General features: G+C 46.2%; 1 protein-coding gene across 16 annotated transcripts; it reads right to left on the minus strand.

The window, feature by feature from the left end:
• Positions 1 to 328: 328 nt before the first annotated feature.
• LOC109733689 (uncharacterized) lies at positions 329 to 7,188 on the minus strand. Of its 16 annotated transcripts, none has more exons than XR_012203598.1 (10): positions 5,628 to 7,187; positions 4,783 to 5,484; positions 4,660 to 4,696; positions 4,518 to 4,574; positions 2,445 to 2,631; positions 2,040 to 2,148; positions 1,759 to 1,952; positions 1,079 to 1,129; positions 736 to 908; positions 329 to 650 (listed from the first exon to the last, which is right to left on the minus strand). XR_012203598.1 is itself a non-coding variant. In XM_073509353.1 (9 exons), exons 8-9 carry the CDS (start codon positions 831 to 833, stop codon positions 407 to 409), a joined length of 342 nt encoding a protein of 113 aa, XP_073365454.1. In that variant the 5' UTR covers positions 834 to 908; positions 1,079 to 1,129; positions 1,759 to 1,952; positions 2,040 to 2,631; positions 4,518 to 4,574; positions 4,660 to 4,696; positions 4,783 to 5,484; positions 5,628 to 5,986; the 3' UTR covers positions 329 to 406. The 16 variants fall into 16 exon arrangements, 2 of the variants coding, with proteins under 2 accessions (XP_073365454.1, XP_073365455.1); XR_012203595.1 differs by having other exon boundaries at positions 1,861 to 1,952; positions 5,628 to 5,995; XR_012203603.1 differs by lacking the exon at positions 2,040 to 2,148 and having other exon boundaries at positions 5,628 to 7,188.
• Positions 7,189 to 20,072: the final 12,884 nt, after the last annotated feature.

Consider the following 20,072-nt stretch of genomic DNA (forward strand, 5'->3'; position numbering starts at 1 on the left):
AGATCAACTCTTTTTTCTTGTAACTTCACTTTTGAAGGGCGTGGTGTAAATTTTGAAGCTTATAGTTTAGCTAAGTTTACTACTACCCTAGCTCAGAGGCGTCATGTATGGCTTGGCCAGCTGCATGACCATCCCACCTTCTGTGGATTTTTGATCAATAAAGTGGCTTTTCCCCTAAAAAATACTATGACAAAACATTCATATACGTACAGTGACCTATACAAATGATGCTACACAAATGATGGTAGAAAGATAACCAAAGTTGCTGTATGTATGTATGAGAAAGCTAATCGAAGTTGTTATATGTATGTATGTATGAGAACAACACTTTGTATCCGAACGGAAACTCATTCATTTTTGGTCGATGGCTCAGCAGGGGCGAGAAGAGAATACAACCATCAATCAACTACTCGTGCTTTGCTTCAGGGTCGTCGTTGCGGTGGCGATTCTCCTGCTCCTGCTCCGTCACCGGCGGAGACAGCCGCAGCGAGGAGATGGGCAGGAGGTGGGGCAGCGGCAACGGTGCAGCATAGGACGACGAGGCTTGAGAAGGCGAGCTCGTCGTCGTCTCGCCGTGGCAGCCGGCCCCGTCGATGTCATCCTCACCGAGCGCGATGTCGAGGTGCCGCTTCCTGGGCTCCATCTGGTTCCTATCACACACACATGTCAAGATGAAAGAAACAACGGAATTCCTGCAGAGATTGAGATGCTTGCTACCGGCCAAGAATAACGTACTTGAAGGCAAGGAAGACGATGCACTGCGCCCTCATCTGCCTCAGCTGCGGCTGCGTCAAGGCCGCCGCCGCAGCAGGCTGAGCCGTCGAAGGAAGCATCTCTGCTCAGCCGTTCTCGGTGTTGATGTGTTGAGTTCAGTATCTGCTTGCCTTGCCTTCCTATCCTTCTTGGATCTGCAGCGGTAATGTATTATTCATCACAAGGCACGCACACACTAGGACAAGACTACAAGATTGCTGAATGAACCAGCACGATTTGCCGGGACAGTGACATGAGAATGCAGCCAAGAGAAAAGGCCAAATTTTGTCACGGTGCCAAGTGCTGACAGGATATGGTTGATTACATGAGGCAACAGATAGACACCAAGTTGACGGCCTCCAGCAAGCCATCAGACCTAAAAAAATATAAAAATATATATTTAATATTAGTACTATAAAGCAACAGCAGGTATTCAGATTGACCTACTGCTTATTAAACATGATTGAATGAAAAACAGAAGAGACTTAATATGAAGAATGACAGCTGGAACTCCATCCAGGTTTGGTGCTAATCCTAGATAACATGAAGATGCAACACCCACCCAGGAGCACAAGTTACAGTAATAATTAAGTTGGAGATATATATTGAAATGATTTCTGAACTTCATATCGGTCGGGCGTAGCTCAGCTAGGATACTGTGAAACCGCATTTCATCACCAACGCGTGCTTCCTGAGCCGCATTCAGAGCTCTGCAGTCTGATCTGCTTTGCCATAAAGGTTTTTTTTGGGACACTTGGTGTGGTCCCATTTGGTTCTCAGGCAGTTCGATCAGACATTCAGACCTTGCTCCAGCGACTTAACATCAAATCTGTTTTCCTCTAAATGGGCAAGTGCACTGATCTTACTTTCAAATGACTCAATGTTGTCTTCTACACATGATCTCTTCACACTTCCAGCTAGACCTATAGGCTATAGTCATTCCTTCACGCAGTTCTAGCACAAATGGCTCAAGTGCAAGGAATTGGGGTTCCCGTGGTACGGTACCTTCCGAAATACTTCCATTGTTTCAATTTGATGCCAAATGGATGAGGCCTTCAGAAATGGAATGCGCACACCGGAGATCAGACATGAAGGAGAAGTCCCTACAACTGAGCAGCTCCTTCATATATTGTCGATGGTGCACTCTGAGCTCCCAGCATTCTGAACATGTAGTCGAGCTTTTTCCCCATCAAGAAAACCTGTCATCAACAAACTGTTATAGAGAAATGCAACATACAGTTAATGAATGTTATGTTTCTACCACAGGTAGTTTACACAGCACACACCTTGTCCATTACAGATTAATTTGAGGCCTGGAGATACTAAAGAAAACAGTTGTTGATTTGTTCCGCCATTTACGTCCACTTTTTCTTCCAAACTGTTGTTGAGCTACTCCTGAGTTGAGAATGGTTATGCAATTCTCATGTGAGTTTCCTGCCCAATTGCCATACTAATATCTAACTAGCCTAAGAATACTTTATCATATACTCTCTCTGTCTGGAATTAGTTGATGCTAGGGTGTATCTAGACGTATTTCAGTGTTAGATACATCGGTTTGAGCATCAACTAATTACGGACGGAGGAATACTAGGTACCAGATGGAATAAACTGATGGCATTGTTTCTCACTCGAGTGCTGATAGAGCACTGTAGTTTCAGTATTTCATTATTTGTTATCTTGTTGATGTATACCTTGTTTAGAACATCTGCAATGTGCACATTGCTGCCTCTATGGTTGCTTCTAAGCCTTTAGAGGGGTTATCTCTATACATTGCATGCAACTGTCTAACCAAATAAACGTAGAATCCCCTCCAAAGCTTGAGGCTGCTTCCAAAGAATAATACTCCCTCACATTGTATAGAAGCCGCGTCAATTAATTCTGATCGGAGGGAGTAGTATTATTTAAGTTTGACTGTTGGAAACTGAATGCACACAAGAAATTGACGGCTTACTTTCAAAGGAATGCACAGAAAGTAGAGGTTGCACATTGCATTTCACATACACAGATTTCAAATGTCCTCAAGATTACCTTTTTCATTAATTTCTATTGTAGTACATACATATATAACACAAAAGAATTATAATATTATGACTACTTTTTGAGACAAATCTAAACATATAATTTACAAGTGCTCAATTATATCTTTGGAAAAAAATATTTATAGTTAAAAGTTATAAAATATTGGCCTAATTAAGACATGTCCGAAACGCTATGTATTTGTGATATGGAGACATGTACTTGAATCTCCCAAAACCAGCAGGAAGCCTGGAAACCTCGAAATAAAAAACTCCACGTGCATGGATCACTCATCTTCAGAAAATTTCACTTAAATGCTCATCTCTGCCTACTCAAGCCAGGATTCAGAAATGAGAAAATGTATGGAAGGAGTTCATTTGTGTTCATTCATTTTCTGCAGCAGTGATCTTTGTTGGTGATGATCCACATGCTAGATCAAACAGGATGCCAGGTTTTTAGCCCCTGACTGCTACAACAACACATGGGGATCAACAAGAATCAAGTGGAATTTGGAAGTAGTGTGTTCATCCTTGGATGGAAAAATTCTCTAGATCCCTAGAAGGTAACTCAAAGAAATCAGATCAATATGCAGCAGGCAAATAGTATAAACCTTACAAAAAGGATCGAGTCACTCCATGTCTCCATCTACCTAGCTGCTAGCACATCCTAGGCAAGCCCCTCCCAGAGTAAATTGCAAAAAACCACCACAATTGGGGACCCTAATTCACAAAACCGCCACCATTCATATTTTTTTCAAAAAACCACCAACATTGTGGTCAGTGGCGAATCCAGAAAGAAATTGGAGGGCAGGCTCAAGTTAACCGCGAAAAAAACGAAACGTTTGCTTGAAGAAAAACAACATCGTCTCATAATTCTTTTGTCCAAATAAGCTGAGATTTTCGCAGAATATTACTGGAAACATGTAGTATTTACTTGGTTTTTTCTGGATTTTTTGAAAAATATTATTTTTTGAACAAATTTTTGAATCTGATTAGCTAAATAGCCAATATCTCCTAGTCCATTTGTCCAAATGGGCTCAAACTTTCCCAGAATGCTACTGGAAACATGTAGTATTTGGTGGAATTTTTCTGGAATTTTAAAAATATATTATATTTTGAACAAATATGCTCAACTAAATAGCCATTTTCTCATAGTCCATTTGGCCAAATATGCTCCAACTTTCTCAGTATACTACTGGAAACACATAGGATTTACTGGATTTTTTCTGAATTTTTTGAAGAATATGGAATTGTGAACTAAATATTTGGTATTGCCAATTTAAACAGACAATTCACACAATGGATTTACTAGTAATATGTTTAACCATACCAGAAAGATCCATACAATTCACACAACAAGGCATCATAGGATTTACTAGTAATATGTTTAACCATACCAGAACGATCCATACAATTCACACAACAAGGCATCATAGGATTTACTAGTAATATGTTTAACCATACCAGAAAGATCCATACAATTCACACAACAAGGCATCATAGGATTTACTAGTAATATGTTTAACCATACCAGAACGATCCATACAATTCACACAACAAGGCATCATAGGATTTACTAGTAATATGTTTAACCATACCAGAAAGATCCATACAATTCACACAACAAGGCATCATAGGATTTACTAGTAATATGTTTAACCATACCAGAAAGATCCATACAATTCACACAACAAGGCATCATAGTACTAGAGAAGCAACAAGAAAAGACAATGAGATGTTCCTTCTTACAAATGGTGCCCCCTTCACACAACAACAAAGGCATCATTGTCACCAACCGCAAACTATCTGTCCAAATTAGCACACTCCTTAGTGATACAACAATAAGTCGTGCACAACTAAATACTAAAACTAATAACACTGACATCTATACCTCTAAGGAATCACATTAAACATGATCATCTAGAAATCTACATGCATCAAGAAATCAGATTAGTAAACATCACTAGTACAATTGAGAAATTCTTTATTGAGCAATCAGATTAGTTGTACACACGGAATTGGGTAGCCACACTTGCTCGCTGATTGTTGAAATCATCACAATCTCCCTTAGCAATATTGTGGTAACTAGATGGACCACCAACATGCTTTCTAAAATTACCTAGGGCTGTTTTCCAACGAGTGTAACCATCTTTTGTGAAAACATCATTTCCAAATCTAATGACTTGTGATGGTTTCTTGAAAAGAAAACAATGGAAGCAAAAGGCGGCCTCCTTTTCCACACTATATTCCAACCAATCATACGTGTCAAACCACGCGGGTTGAAAGGATCTCCAAATTTTACCATCCTTTGTCTTCTCGAAATTATGCCCAATAGCTTTATTTCGCCCTTTCAACAAATAAGCTCTTCTCACATCACTTCTAATTTCAGGAGCATAATCTTCTATTGGTATTCTAAGTCCTGGATCTGAAATAATTTGACTTGGATGAAATTCTGGTATAGGTTGCCTTGGTTGGTTTGTACTCTCATCAATTGTGGTCTGATTCCTCTCAACATTTGGGGATTCATTTGTTGGTTCATTTGTGGGTTCAGGAGGGATTGTGCTCACGGCAATTAAGCGGAGGGGGTTTGCAGTCACATTGGTTGGGTCAAGTTCAGGTTCGACATCAGTAGGGATTGGAGCAGGCCTTTGGGGAGGGGTTGAACTGCTTGCAAAAAAACTATGCATATCCATAGTCTTTCTCTTCATTTTCAAATCTGCAAACAAATTGTAACTAAATTAACAGTTCAAGAACTTGCAGACAAACTGTAATTGACACTAGACTAACTAATAGAGAAATCAACAGAAGCCAATAATTTAGAAATTAAACAACTGGATGCAGCGAGCAATGGGTCGCAACCTCCTCGGAGCAGGGCGTGGCGCCGGTGGCGGCGTGCGGCTGTGCGAGCCGAATCGTAGCTCCGGCTGCCGGCGCCTCCGCTTCTCCAGCCAAGAGCCAACGGGGAGGTCGCCAACGCCTGCCGCGCTTGAAGCTACGGGACGGACTGCTGCTGCCTGCTGGATGCGCTCCGCGCGCGTCGCGGAGCCGCCTGCAAGAGGTGGGCGCGTCGTCGGCCGGATGGCGAGGCGGGGATGGCCGGAGGACGGGATGAGTGGAGGCTGCCGCTGCGACCTGCGTGGGTAGGCGGCGGCGCGTCAGGTTCGCTTGAACCAGGAGCACGGGAGAACGAGAGTGGAAGGAACGTCGCATACAGAACTGGTCGCTAGGTTTCCTCACGGGCTCTTGCCTGGGTGGTGGAGAAGTTGGGCCGGGCCGATGCAAACTAGTAGTAATTTTTTTTTTTTGCTTTTTCTGGAGGGCAGGCTTCAGCCTGTTGAAGCCTGCCCACTCGACTCGCCTGTGATTGTGGTGACAGTTTTCAAAAAACACTAATCGCTCAAATAAACACTTGCTAACTCTAAAACTGACAGATAGGTCCCATTGTAAGTGATGAGGTGGCAGCAAAAACTAACGGCATTTGACTGGAGTTTGGTTGACTGTCAAAATATACATGGGCCCACATGTCAATGTGATATAAAAAAAAATACATCTGACTAGCGGTCTTCGTTCTCCTTTAGATCCATACGATAGCCGCTGCCGCCCCGATCCAGAAGATCCCTCGCCGGACCGCCGATAGCCGCCGGCGAGGCAAGCTGCCGCCGCCCCGACATTCTTTCTCCGCTTTTCTCTGCAGCAGCAGCGGGCGGCGGCAACATCAGGAGTGACGGCGGCCGGACGAAGCAGCAGGTGGCGCATCGACCTCCGCCGCCTCGTCCATATGCGGACGGCTCCTTTCACCCGGCCACCCCTGCCCCCGCTGCTCGCGCCCCTGGCTCCCGCTTCGGAGCGCCCGTGCTCTGGAGGAGACGCCAGCTCGCGCGCCCGTGCACGGACGGGGCTGCTGCTAGCGCGCCTGTGCGCGCCCACTCCGGCCGGTGCTGCTGCTTGCGCGCCGTGCGCGGCCGTGTCCACTCGCGCTGCTCGCGCCCGTGCGTGGACGGGGCTGCTGCTAGCGCGCCCTTGCGCGCCCACTCAGGCCGGTGTGGATCCTGGGTCGCAGGGAGTCGCGCCTCCCTGTCTCCTCCGACTCCGGCGAAATGAGAAAGAGAGCTGAGAGAAATAGATGGGAGGGCAGGAGGCGGCGGCGCTGGGAGGCTCGTCCGCCGGCAGTCGGGCTGGCAGGAGCCGGCGGGGCCGTGCGTGCAACACAGGCGCGAGGCGCTCCTCTAGTCCTCTCCTGGCGACTGTCTAGAGAAAGGTCAGGGGAGACGGGTTGACGAGTAGCGGCGTCTGGTCCGTGGACATTTGGCACCTGACAGCGGGCCCCATGTGTCAAGTATCTTGTCAAACCTCTCTAATCTAGCTATGAGTGTTTTCTGAAAACTGTCATCGCAATGTTGGTGGTTTTTTGAAAAACAAATCGAATGGTGGCGGTTTTGCGAATTAGGGTCCTCAATTGTGGTGGTTTTTTGCAATTTACTCGCCCCACCCACCCAAGGTCTTGGCCACAGCCGTCCTGGACAACACCTTGATCTGGCCCCTCATCCGCCCCCAGGCCCTCATCCACCACGGGTCAAGCCTCACTGCCTCGGCTTCCTTCTCCCAGTCCACCGTGAACCGCCTCCACGGGTTCTGGAGCCTGAGCAGACGCTGCGACGACGGCGCTTGTGCGGCGGTCCCCCGGCGAGGTCTGTCGGTTCTTGACCAGTAGGTCCTTCCACGCCTCCAGGGTCAGATTCTTGTGGTTCTGGTGCCAGCATAGAGTCGTCCACTCTTCGGTGGTCAGCGTGGCATGGGACTGCATGCACAAGATTACACTGTTACATTGAAGACTAAGTGACTTTGGGATGAAAATGGTTGGATGTTTGATCAAATTCAGTAATTAAGTACTCACAAAATTCAGCAAAGTTCTGCAAACAACACTTTTGTTAATGATACTGTTGGGGATCGTAGCAGAATTTTAAAATTTCCTACGCATCACCAAGATCCATCTATGGAGTTTACTAGCAACGAGAAGGAAGGAGTGCATCTACATACCCTTGTAGATCGCGAGCGGAAGCGTTCAAGTGAACGGGGTTGATGGAGTCGTACTCGTCGTGATCCAAATCACCGATGACCGAGCGCCGAACGGACGGCACCCCCGCGTTCAACACACGTACGGAGCAGCGACGTCTCCTCCTTCTTGATCCAGCAAGGGGGAAGGAGAGGTTGATGGAGATCCAGCAGCACGACGGCGTGGTGGTGGATGTAGCGGGGATCTCGGCAGGGCTTCGCCAAGCTTCTGCGAGAGGGAGAGGTGTTGCAGGGGGAGAGGGAGGCGCCAGGGGCTGTGGTGCTGCTGCCCTCCCTCCCCCCACTATATATAGGCCCCCTGGGGGGGGGCGCCGGCCCTGGATCCCATCTACAAGGGGGGGGGGGCGGCCAGGGGGGAAACTTGCCCCCCAAGTCAGGTGGGGCGCCTCCACCCCCAGGGTTTCCAACCCTAGGCGCAGGGGGAGGCCCATGGGGGGCGCCCCAGCCCACTAGGGGCTGGTTCCCTTCCCACTTTAGCCCATAGGGCCCTCCGGGATAGGTGGCCCCACCCGGTGGACCCCCGGGACCCTTCCGATGGTCCCGGTACAATACCGGTAACCCCCGAAACTTTCCCGGTGGCCGAAACTTGACTTCCTATATATAATTCTTCACCTCCGGACCATTCCGGAACTCCTCGTGACGTCCGGGATCTCATCCGGGACTCCGAACAACTTTCGGGTTTCTGCATACTAATATCTCTACAACCCTAGCGTCACCGAACCTTAAGTGTGTAGACCCTACGGGTTCGGGAGACATGCAGACATGACCGAGACGCCTCTCCGGTCAATAACCAACAGCGGGATCTGGATACCCATGTTGACTCCCACATGTTCCACGATAATCTCATCGGATGAACCACGATGTCGAGGATTCAATCAATCCCATATACAATTCCCTTTGTCAATCGGTATGTTACTTGCCCGAGGTTCGATCGTCGGTATCCCAATACCTTGCTCAATCTCGTTACCGGCAAGTCTCTTTACTCGTACCGCAATGCATGATCCCGTGACTAACTCCTTAGTCACATTGAGCTCATTATGATGATGCATTACCGAGTGGGCCCAGAGATACCTCTCCGTCATACGGAGTGACAAATCCCAGTCTCGATCCGTGTCAACCCAACAGACACTTTAAGAGATACATGTAGTGTACCTTTATAGTCACCCAGTTACGTTGTGACGTTTGGCACACCAAAAGAACTCCTACGGCATCCGGGAGTTACACGATCTCATGGTCTAAGGAAAAGATACTTGACATTGGAAAAGCTCTAGCAAACGAACTACACGATCTTTGAGCTATGCTTAGGATTGGGTCTTGTCCATCACATCATTCTCCTAATGTCCATAGTCAGGAAACCATGACTATCTGTTGATCAACGAGCTAGTCAACTAGAGGCTTACTAGGGACACGTTGCGGTCTATGTATTCACACATGTATTACGATTTCCGGATAACACAATTATAGCATGAACAATAGACAATTATCATGAACAAAGAAATATAATAATAAGCATTTTATTATTGCCTCTAGGGCATATTTCCAACAGTCTCCCACTTGCACTAGAGTCAATAATCTAGTTACATTGTGATGAATCGAACACCCATAGAGTTCTGGTGTTGATCATGTTTTGCTCTAGGGAGAGGTTTAGTCAACGGATCTGCTACATTCAGGTCCGTATGTACTTTACAAATATCTATGTCTCCATTTTGAACACTTCCACGAATGGAGTTGAAGCGACGCTTGATATGCCTGGTCTTCCTGTGAAACCTGGGCTCCTTGGCAAGGGCAATAGCTCCAGTGTTGTCACAGAAGAGAGTCATCGGGCTCGACGCATTGGGAATCACCCCTAGGTCGGTAATGAACTCCTTCATCCAGATTGCTTCTTGCGCTGCCTCTGAGGCCGCCATGTACTCCGCTTCACATGTAGATCCCGCCACGACGCTTTGCTTGCAACTGCACCAGCTTACTGCCCCTCCATTCAAAATATACACGTATCCGGTTTGTGACTTGGAGTCATCCAGATCTGTGTCGAAGCTAGCGTCGACGTAACCCTTTACGACGAGCTCTTCGTCACCTCTATAAACGAGAAACATATCCTTAGTCCTCTTCAGGTACTTCAGGATATTCTTGACTGCTGTCCAGTGTTCCATGCCGGGATTACTTTGGTACCTTCCTACCAAACTTACGACAAGGTTTACATCAGGTCTGGTACACAGCATGGCATACATAATAGACCCTATGGCCGAGGCATAGGGGATGACACTCATCTTCTCTCTATCTTCTGCCGTGGTCGGGCATTGAGCCGTGCTCAATTGCACACCTTGCAATACAGGCAAGAACCCTTTCTTGGACTGATCCATATTGAACTTCTTCAATATCTTGTCAAGGTACGTACTCTGTGAAAGACCAATGAGGCGTCTTGATCTATCTCTATAGATCTTGATGCCTAATATATAAGCAGCTTCTCCAAGGTCCTTCATTGAAAAACACTTATTCAAATAGGCCTTTATACTTTCCAAGAATTCTATATCATTTCCCATCAATAGTATGTCATCCACATATAATATGAGAAATGCTACAGAGCTCCCACTCACTTTCTTGTAAACACAGGCTTCTCCATAAGTCTGTGTAAACCCAAACGCTTTGATCATCTCATCAAAGCGAATGTTCCAACTCCGAGATGCTTGCACCAGCCCATAGATTGAGCGCTGGAGCTTGCATCCTTTGTCAGCATTCTTAGGATCGAGAAAACCTTTCGGCTGCATCATATACAATTCTTCCTTAAGGAAGCCGTTAAGGAATGCCGTTTTGACGTCCATTTGCCATATCTCATAATCATAGAATGCGGCAATTGCTAACATGATTCGGACGGACTTCAGCTTCGCTACGGGTGAGAAAGTCTCATCGTAGTCAACCCCTTGAACTTGTCGATAACCCTTAGCGACAAGTCGAGGCTTATAGATGGTCACATTACCATCCGCGTCTGTCTTCTTCTTAAAGATCCATTTATTTCTATGGCTCGCCGATCATCGGGCAAGTCAGTCAAAGTCCATACTTCGTTTTCATACATGGATCCTATCTCGGATTGCATGGCTTCAAGCCATTTGTTGGAATCTGGGCCCGCCATTGCTTCTTCATAGTTCGAAGGTTCACCGTTGTCCAACAACATGATTTCCAGGACAGGGTTACCGTACCACTCTGGTGTGGAACGTGTCCTTGTGGACCTACGAAGTTCAGCAGTAACTTGATCCGAAGCTTCATGATCATCATCATTAACTTCCTCCCCAGTCGGTGTAGGCACCACAGGAATAACTTCCCGCGCTGCACTACTTTCCGGTTCGGAAGGAGTGACTATCACCTCATCAAGTTTCACTTTCCTCCCACTTATTTCTTTCGAGAGAAACTCTTTCTCCAGAAAGGACCCGTTCTTGGCAACGAAGATCTTGCCTTCAGATCTGAGGTACAAGGTATACCCAATAGTTTCCTTAGGGTATCCTATGAAGACGCATTTTTCCGATTTGGGTTCGAGCTTTTCAGGTTGAAGTTTCTTGACATAAGCATCGCATCCCCAAACTTTTAGAAACGACAGCTTAGGTTTCTTCCCAAACCATAATTCATACGGTGTCGTCTCAACGGATTTCGACGGAGCCCTATTTAAAGTGAATGCGGCAGTCTCTAAAGCATAGCCCCAAAATGAGAGCGATAGAACGGTAAGAGACATCATAGATCGTACCATATCCAATAGAGTGCGATTACGACGTTCGGACACACCATTTCGCTGAGGTGTTCCAGGCGGCGTGAGTTGTGAAACGATTCCACATTTCCTTAAGTGCGTACCAAATTCGTGACTTAAATATTCTCCTCCACGATCTGATCGTAGGAACTTTATTTTTCTGTCACGTTGATTCTCAGCCTCACTTTGAAATTCCTTGAACTTTTCAAAGGTCTCAGACTTGTGTTTCATTAGGTATACATACACATATCTACTCAAGTCATCAGTGAGAGTGAGAACATAACGATAGCCTCCGCGAGCCTCAACACTCATTGGACCGCACACATCGGTATGTATGATTTCCAATAAGTTGGTTGCTCGCTCCATTGTTCCGGAGAACGGGGTCTTGGTCATCTTACCCATGAGGCATGGTTCGCACGTGTCAAATGATTCGTAATCAAGAGACTCCAAAAGTCCATCTGCATGGAGCTTCTTCATGCGCTTGACACCAATGTGACCAAGGCGGCAGTGCCACAAGTATGTGGGACTATCGTTATCAACTTTAAATCTTTTGGTATTCACACTATGAATATGTGTAACATCACGTTCGAGATTCATTAAGAATAAACCATTGACCAGCGGGGCATGACCATAAAACATATCTCTCATATAAATAGAACAACCATTATTCTCGGATTTAAATGAGTAGCCATCTCGCATTAAACGAGATCCAGATACAATGTTCATGCTCAAAGCTGGCACTAAATAACAATTATTGAGGTTTAAAACTAATCCCGTAGGTAAATGCAGAGGTAGCGTGCCGACGGCGATCACATCGACCTTGGAACCATTCCCGACGCGCATCGTCACCTCGTCCTTCGCCAGTCTCCGTTTATTCCACAGCTCCTGTTTTGAGTTACAAATATGAGCAACCGCACCGGTATCAAATATCCAGGAGCTACTACGAGTACTGGTAAGGTACACATCTATTACATGTATATCGCATATACCTTTGGTGTTGCCGGCCTTCTTGTCCGCTAAGTATTTGGGGCAGTTCCGCTTCCAGTGACCACTTCCCTTGCAATAAAAGCACTCAGTCTCAGGCTTGGGTCCATTCCTTGGCTTCTTCCCGGCAATTGGCTTACCGGGCGCGGCAACTCCCTTGCCGTCTTTCTTGAAGTTCTTCTTACCCTTGCCTTTCTTGAACTTAGTGGTTTTATTCACCATCAACACTTGATGTTCCTTTTTGATCTCCACCTCCGCTGATTTCAGCATTGAATATACCTCAGGGATGGTCTTTTCCATCCCCTGCATATTGAAGTTCATCACAAAGCTCTTGTAGCTCGGTGGAAGCGACTGAAGGATTCTGTCAATGACCGCGTCATCCGGGAGATTAATCCCAGCTGAGACAAGTGGTTGTGTAACCCAGACATTCTGAGTATGTGCTCACTGACAGAACTATTTTCCTCCATCTTACAACTAAAGAACTTGTCGGAGACTTCATATCTCTCGACTCGGGCATGAGCTTGGAAAACCATTTTCAGCTCCTCGAACATCTCATATGCTCCGTGTTTCTCAAAACGCTTTTGGAGCCCCGGTTCTAAGCTGTAAAGCATGCCGCACTGAACGAGGGAGTAATCATCGGCACGTGATTGCCAAGCGTTCATAACGTCTTGGTTCTCTGGGATGGGTGCATCACCTAGCGGTGCTTCTAGGACATAATCTTTCTTGGCAGCTATGAGGATGATCCTCAGGTTCCGGACCCAGTCCGTATAGTTGCTGCCATCATTTTTCAGCTTGGTTTTCTCTAGGAACGCGTTGAAGTTGAGGGCAACGTGGGCCATTTGATCTACAAGACATATTGTAAAGATTTTAGACTAAGTTCATGATAATTAAGTTCATCTAATCAAATTATTCAATGAACTCCCACTCAGATAGACATCCCTCTAGTCATCTAAGTGAAACATGATCCGAGTCAACTAGGCCGTGTCCGATCATCACGTGAGACGGACTAGTCAAACATCGGTGAACATCTTCATGTTGATCGTATCTTCTATACGACTCATGCTCGACCTTTCGGTCTTCCGTGTTCCGAGGCCATGTCTGTACATGCTAGACTCGTCAAGTCAACCTAAGTGTATTGCGTGTGTTCCGAGGCCATGTCTGTACATGCTAGGCTCGTCAACACCCGTTGTATGCGAACGTTAGAATCTATCACACCCGATCATCATGTGGTGCTTCGAAACAACGATCCTTCGCAACGGTGCACAGTTAGGGGGAACACTTTCTTGAAATTATTATAAGGGATCATCTTACTTACTACCGTCGTTCTAAGCAAATAAGATGTAAAACATGATAAACATCACATGCAATCAAATAGTGACATGATATGGCCAATATCATTTTGCTCCTTTGATCTCCATCTTCGGGGCGCCATGATCATCTTCGTCACCGGCATGACACCATGATCTCCATCATCATGATCTCCATCATTGTGTCTTCATGAAGTTGTCACGCCAACGATTACTTCTACTTCTATGGCTAACGCGTTTAGCAATAAAGTAAAGTAATTTACATGGCGTTATTCAATGACACGCAGGTCATACAAAAAATAAAGACAGCTCCTATGGCTCCTGCCGGTTGTCATACTCATCGACATGCAAGTCGTGATTCCTATTACAAGAATATGATCAATCTCATACATCACATATATCATTCATCACATCTTCTGGCCATATCACATCACAAAGCACATGCTGCAAAAACAAGTTAGACGTCCTCTAATTGTTGTTGCAAGTTTTACGTGGCTTCTATAGGTTTCTAGCAAGAACGTTTCTTACCTACGTAAAACCACAATGTGATATGCCAATTTCTATTTACCCTTCATAAGGACCCTTTTCATCGAATCCGTTCCGACTAAAGTGGGAGAGACAGACACCCGCTAGCCACCTTATGCAACTAGTGCATGTCAGTCGGTGGAACCTGTCTCACGTAAGCGTACGTGTAAGGTCGGTCCGGGCCGCTTCATCCCATAATACCGCCGAAACAAGATAAGACTAGTAGTGGCAAGAAAAATTGACAACATCTACGCCCACAATTGCTTTGTGTTCTACTCGTGCATAGTAACTACGCATAGGCCTGGCTCATGATGCCACTGTTGGGGATCGTAGCAGAATTTTAAAATTTCCTACGCATCACCAAGATCCATCTATGGAGTTTACTAGCAACGAGAAGGAAGGAGTGCATCTACATACCCTTGTAGATCGCGAGCGGAAGCGTTCAAGTGAACGGGGTTGATGGAGTCGTACTCGTCGTGATCCAAATCACCGATGACCGAGCGCCGAACGGACGGCACCCCCGCGTTCAACACACGTACGGAGCAGCGACGTCTCCTCCTTCTTGATCCAGCAAGGGGGAAGGAGAGGTTGATGGAGATCCAGCAGCACGACGGCGTGGTGGTGGATGTAGCGGGGATCTCGGCAGGGCTTCGCCAAGCTTCTGCGAGAGGGAGAGGTGTTGCAGGGGGAGAGGGAGGCGCCAGGGGCTGTGGTGCTGCTGCCCTCCCTCCCCCCACTATATATAGGCCCCCTGGGGGGGGGGGCGCCGGCCCTGGATCCCATCTACAAGGGGGGGGGGCCAGGGGGGAAACTTGCCCCCAAGTCAGGTGGGGCGCCCCCCACCCCCAGGGTTTCCAACCCTAGGCGCAGGGGAGGCCCATGGGGGGCGCCCCAGCCCACTAGGGGCTGGTTCCCTTCCCACTTCAGCCCATGGGGCCCTCCGGGATAGGTGGCCCCACCCGGTGGACCCCCGGAACCCTTCCGGTGGTCCCGGTACAATACAGGTAACCCCCGAAACTTTCCCGGTGGCCGAAACTTGACTTCCTATATATAATTCTTCACGTCCGGACCATTCCGGAACTCCTCGTGACGTCTGGGATCTCATCCGGGACTCCGAACAACTTTCGGATTTCCGCATACTAATATCTCTACAACCCTAGCGTCACCGAACCTTAAGTGTGTAGACCCTACGGGTTCGGGAGACATGCAGACATGACCGAGACGCCTCTCCGGTCAATAACCAACAGCGGGATCTAGATACCCATGTTGGCCCCCACATGTTCCACGATAATCTCATCGGATGAACCATGATGTCGAGGATTCAATCAATCCCGTATACAATTCCCTTTGTCAATCGGTATGTTACTTGCCCGAGGTTCGATCGTCGGTATCCCAATACCTTGTTCAATCTCGTTACCGGCAAGTCTCTTTACTCATACCGCAATGCATGATCCCGTGACTAACTCCTTAGTCACATTGAGCTCATTATGATGATGCATTACCGAGTGGGCCCAGAGATACCTCTCCGTCATACGGAGTGACAAATCCCAGTCTCGATCCGTGTCAACCCAACAGACACTTTCAGAGATACCTGTAGTGTACCTTTATAGTCACCCAGTTACGTTGTGACGTTTGGCACACCCAAAGCACTCCTACGGCATCCGGGAGTTACACGATCTCATGGTCTAAGGAAAAGATACTTGACATTGGAAAAGCTCTAGCAATCGAACTACACAATCTTTGAGCTATGCTTAGGATTGGGTCTTGTCCATCACATCATTCTCCTAATGATGTGATCCCGTTATCAATGACATCCAATGTCCATAGTCAGGAAACCATGACTATCTGTTGATCAATGAGCTAGTCAACTAGAGGCTTACTAGGGACACGTTGTGGTCTATGTATTCACACATGTATTACGATTTCCGGATAACACAATTATAGCATGAACAATAGACAATTATCATGAACAAAGAAATATAATAATAACCATTTTATTATTGCCTCTAGGGCATATTTCCAACAAATACTTGTAAAGTTAAGCCTGGTCATGCAGCAATGAGGGCAACTGTGTAGTGCTCTATAGTACTCCCTCCGTTCCAAAATAATTAAGTGTCTCAACCTTAGTACACAAAGTTGAGACACTTATTTCGGGACGGAGGGAGTATGTGTGTTGCCCTGCTTCAAAGGAAGGGCATGGATGAGAAGGAAGCACATACATAAAGGAGAGGAAGGTGATTAAAGAAAAATAAATAGCATTGGCATATAGAGAGCACCAACAGCGATCTGCCATAGGCTCCTAGGTTGTAGGTTCAATTGCACCAGTAGACAAAACAAAGGCTTAGTTGTAAAATTATCGGATTTCAGTACCAAAGAGGAATCAATTTGATAGACTAATGACAACATGAATCACAAAAGTGCACTGCAAACAGGGAGAAAAGTAAAAAAGGTTGTGTTTACATGCTGCCAAACAAAGTTGGACTTTCGACAGGCATGGCAAAAGAAAGTAATGCTGTAAGTCATTATAGGTGAATTTGTTTTCGTGGTGGAAATTTAGTAACTTGCTATAGGATAGATGTCAAGCGAAGGAGATAGGAGATAGATATAGGTGTGAACTGAAAACAATTAGGTATTCAGAAGAAACAAAAAAATGGTGCACAGAAAAAATGCCAAAATTCAGATGCATAGCGAGTAATTCTCTGAGATAAGAGCATTAATTCAGACAGCAAAGTTCTGCAGATTGGATGGATTGACCTGACGGTCGCAGGTTGGATGGATTGACTTGATGGCTTTGGAAAGGGCTTCACTTATGCAGGACAGGATAACATGATTGTGGCGGGGATAGAGCAGAAAAGTGCAGTGTGGCTGAGTGAAGGGGTTTTCAGATGTAACGAACCAAAAGAGCACAATGCATACCGCAACATGGGTTAAAGGCATGGCAGAAGATAATGTTCCATATGTACTGTAATAACACAAAGTTCTACACAGCCCATCCATCTGTCTATAATTACGATCCCATCATAGTACTAGCAACCTCTATTTAGTTTCTCTGGAAAAGCCTTCGTTAAAAATACATGATTAAAAGAAGTAGTAGTATAGATTTTTCATGAAAAATAATTATAATTTTTGCTAATATAATCATATAAGAATCAACGATTATAATCACTTTGGTAAAAGTAAGAGGATTCAGTCTAAAGCAGGTTTTGTTGGTCGGTAAATAGTGCTCATCGGGTGATTTGAACTGTAGCCGTTGGATTGCCTCCAAGCACGAGAGATGAAGAGAGGTGACACAAAGCAACAAGTGGAATTCAGGGACGAGTTCACGTAAGACTCGAGCCCTTAGATCTCCAATGGATGGCCAGATGTGCAGAATACCATTTCGGGGCCTGACATATGTTTTAGGAAGACACAACGAAAGGATAAGACAGGGATTAAGCAAACGACTATTGTGGCCTACTGACAAGGTTCCCAAATCAGATGGACCAAAAGCTAGTGCACAATGCTCAGTGCAAAAAAAGGTTGACGGCATGGCAAACAAATTTCTCAATTCCAACCACGACACAAACTACAACACAATCAATATGCCAATCATTAGCATCCCATGAAAGTACTGCCAATCTCTATTCAGTGAGTGTCTGCAAAATTCTTGCTAAAAAAGATGCAGTGTGAGGTGCAATAAAGATTATCGTGACCAGACAAATGCAAATAATATCATTTGATTCGTCATGCAAAATATCTTGTGATTCTATATTTCATTTAAAGCTTTAGATACAGGGTATTATTTAAAACAATGAATAAATTTTCACATCGGAGACCAAATAAGAAACGTTTGCCTCTTACTATCTTAAGATAATTTTTTATATGAAATCGATAAAGATAAATTTACAAGTGTAACGGTGACCAAATAAGACTTTGAGATAGCATAAGTCCTGCTTGACTGGAATAAATGTTTCTAAGATAAAACAACACAAAGATCAACTGGCAGCAATGTCCTGATTTAAACTTGTATTCGTTCTCCATTATCTTGGCCGTAAAAACTGAAACAATTGTTGTGATTCGGTGTTTTTTACGATCTTGCAATCCCCCTAAAATGCTACTTATGGTGTGTTAGATCCTCCATTTCACCTGTCTAATTAACTTAGGATGGCAAATAGAAAAGGCAAACAAATTAGCTTAACCAGCTTTGCCACAAGCACAAAAAAAGCAACAACCACTAAACTATGTAACCAATAATTACTCATCACATTAACGAACTAGCAAGTATTCCCTCCGTCCGAAAATACTTGTCATCAAAATGAATAAAAAGGGATGTATCTATAACTAAAATACGTCTAGATACATCTCATTTTATTCATTTTGATGACAAGTATTTCCGGACGGAGGGAGTATCAGGCAAGCTATGTGATAGTTATAACTATAAATGAAAGGAGGTAACTGGCATGCAACATAAAAGTTTACCACTTGATACTGTCGGTGACGATAATAACGATGGTGCGAAGTTGCAATATGCTTCTGCCTAGTGGGGACATGAAGCACACACCCTCTCAAGCTGGAGTGTGTTGACGTCCCGCATGTAACAACCTGCCTTGGCCGACGAGATTACACCATAATATAGGAGCAAGTGCCTCCCCACTGCACCTATGATCAAGGACCCAGGATCCAACGAGAATGTCTCATTCTCCATCTGCCACTAGGTGGAACTCCCACCATTGTTTCGCCAAATAGTATAAATACGGCGAGATGTGTCAGGTTTAGGCACAAGCATCACAGTCACGCCTTGGCTTGCCTCCACGATGGCCACATTATCGCCCAAAACTCTGACACATGGTGGGTGGTGAGCCATGGAGAACTCCATCCGCCGGATGTCAAGCACAAGCAATTTTTCAGTCGAACCTGAAATCCAGTAGAAGCAGCCATGGGCGTAATGGCGCCACACAAAGCAAATCATCCATGTCGATAACACGAAGCCTGGCAAGCTGCAAGTCAGGGATGTAATGGCTCGCCATTGCCCTGTACTGGAAGAGAAGACGAGGCCCACCGGTTTAGTTTCGAGCAGCAGCATCCAGATCACTCTGAATGACGCGTCCTCCGTAGCATCTGCATCCTCGTCGCCGCCAGAAGGGGCGAGGAAGGATTCACCGAAGCACGACCCTTCAACCAAGAGTGCGGCAACAACCCAAGCAGCTAGGTCATGAGGGAGCGGGGGGAGCAGGAGATGTTGCCTGTGCAGGGGGTCGCACACCACCATCTCCTTGAAGACGGATCCGAGCCTCCCACTGGCATGACGAGGTCTATCGAGGAGGACGCGGCTGTCGCGAACGTCCCGCACGGACCAGTCCCTTTTTTTGCGGGGTGAAAAGAAATCTCCATTAAGCTCACGGAGGCTTTTCAGCCGCAACCAGGTTTACAACAAAGGCCATACCGGCAGCAAGCCATACTGCTGTATGTGGGGTGTTACGGCCATAGGCAGCCAGCTCATGACTAACAATGTTCTGAGAGCGCGGGGAGGAACTCGAAGTCGAAGTCGGCGGCGCTGGCGCCGGCGCTGGCCGCCGGCGCGGAGGGGTGAGGCGGAACGGCGGGGTGGAAGCCTTTGTAGTCGACGAAGCTGAGGAGGGGCGGAGAGTGGAGCTTGCGGGAAGGAAGCGCCGGAGGAAGGCGCGGTCGGCGACAAGGCGGTGG

The sequence above is a fragment of the Aegilops tauschii genome, chromosome 2, assembly GCF_002575655.3.
Source record: "Aegilops tauschii subsp. strangulata cultivar AL8/78 chromosome 2, Aet v6.0, whole genome shotgun sequence".
In the NCBI taxonomy this organism is placed as follows: Eukaryota; Viridiplantae; Streptophyta; class Magnoliopsida; order Poales; family Poaceae; genus Aegilops; species Aegilops tauschii.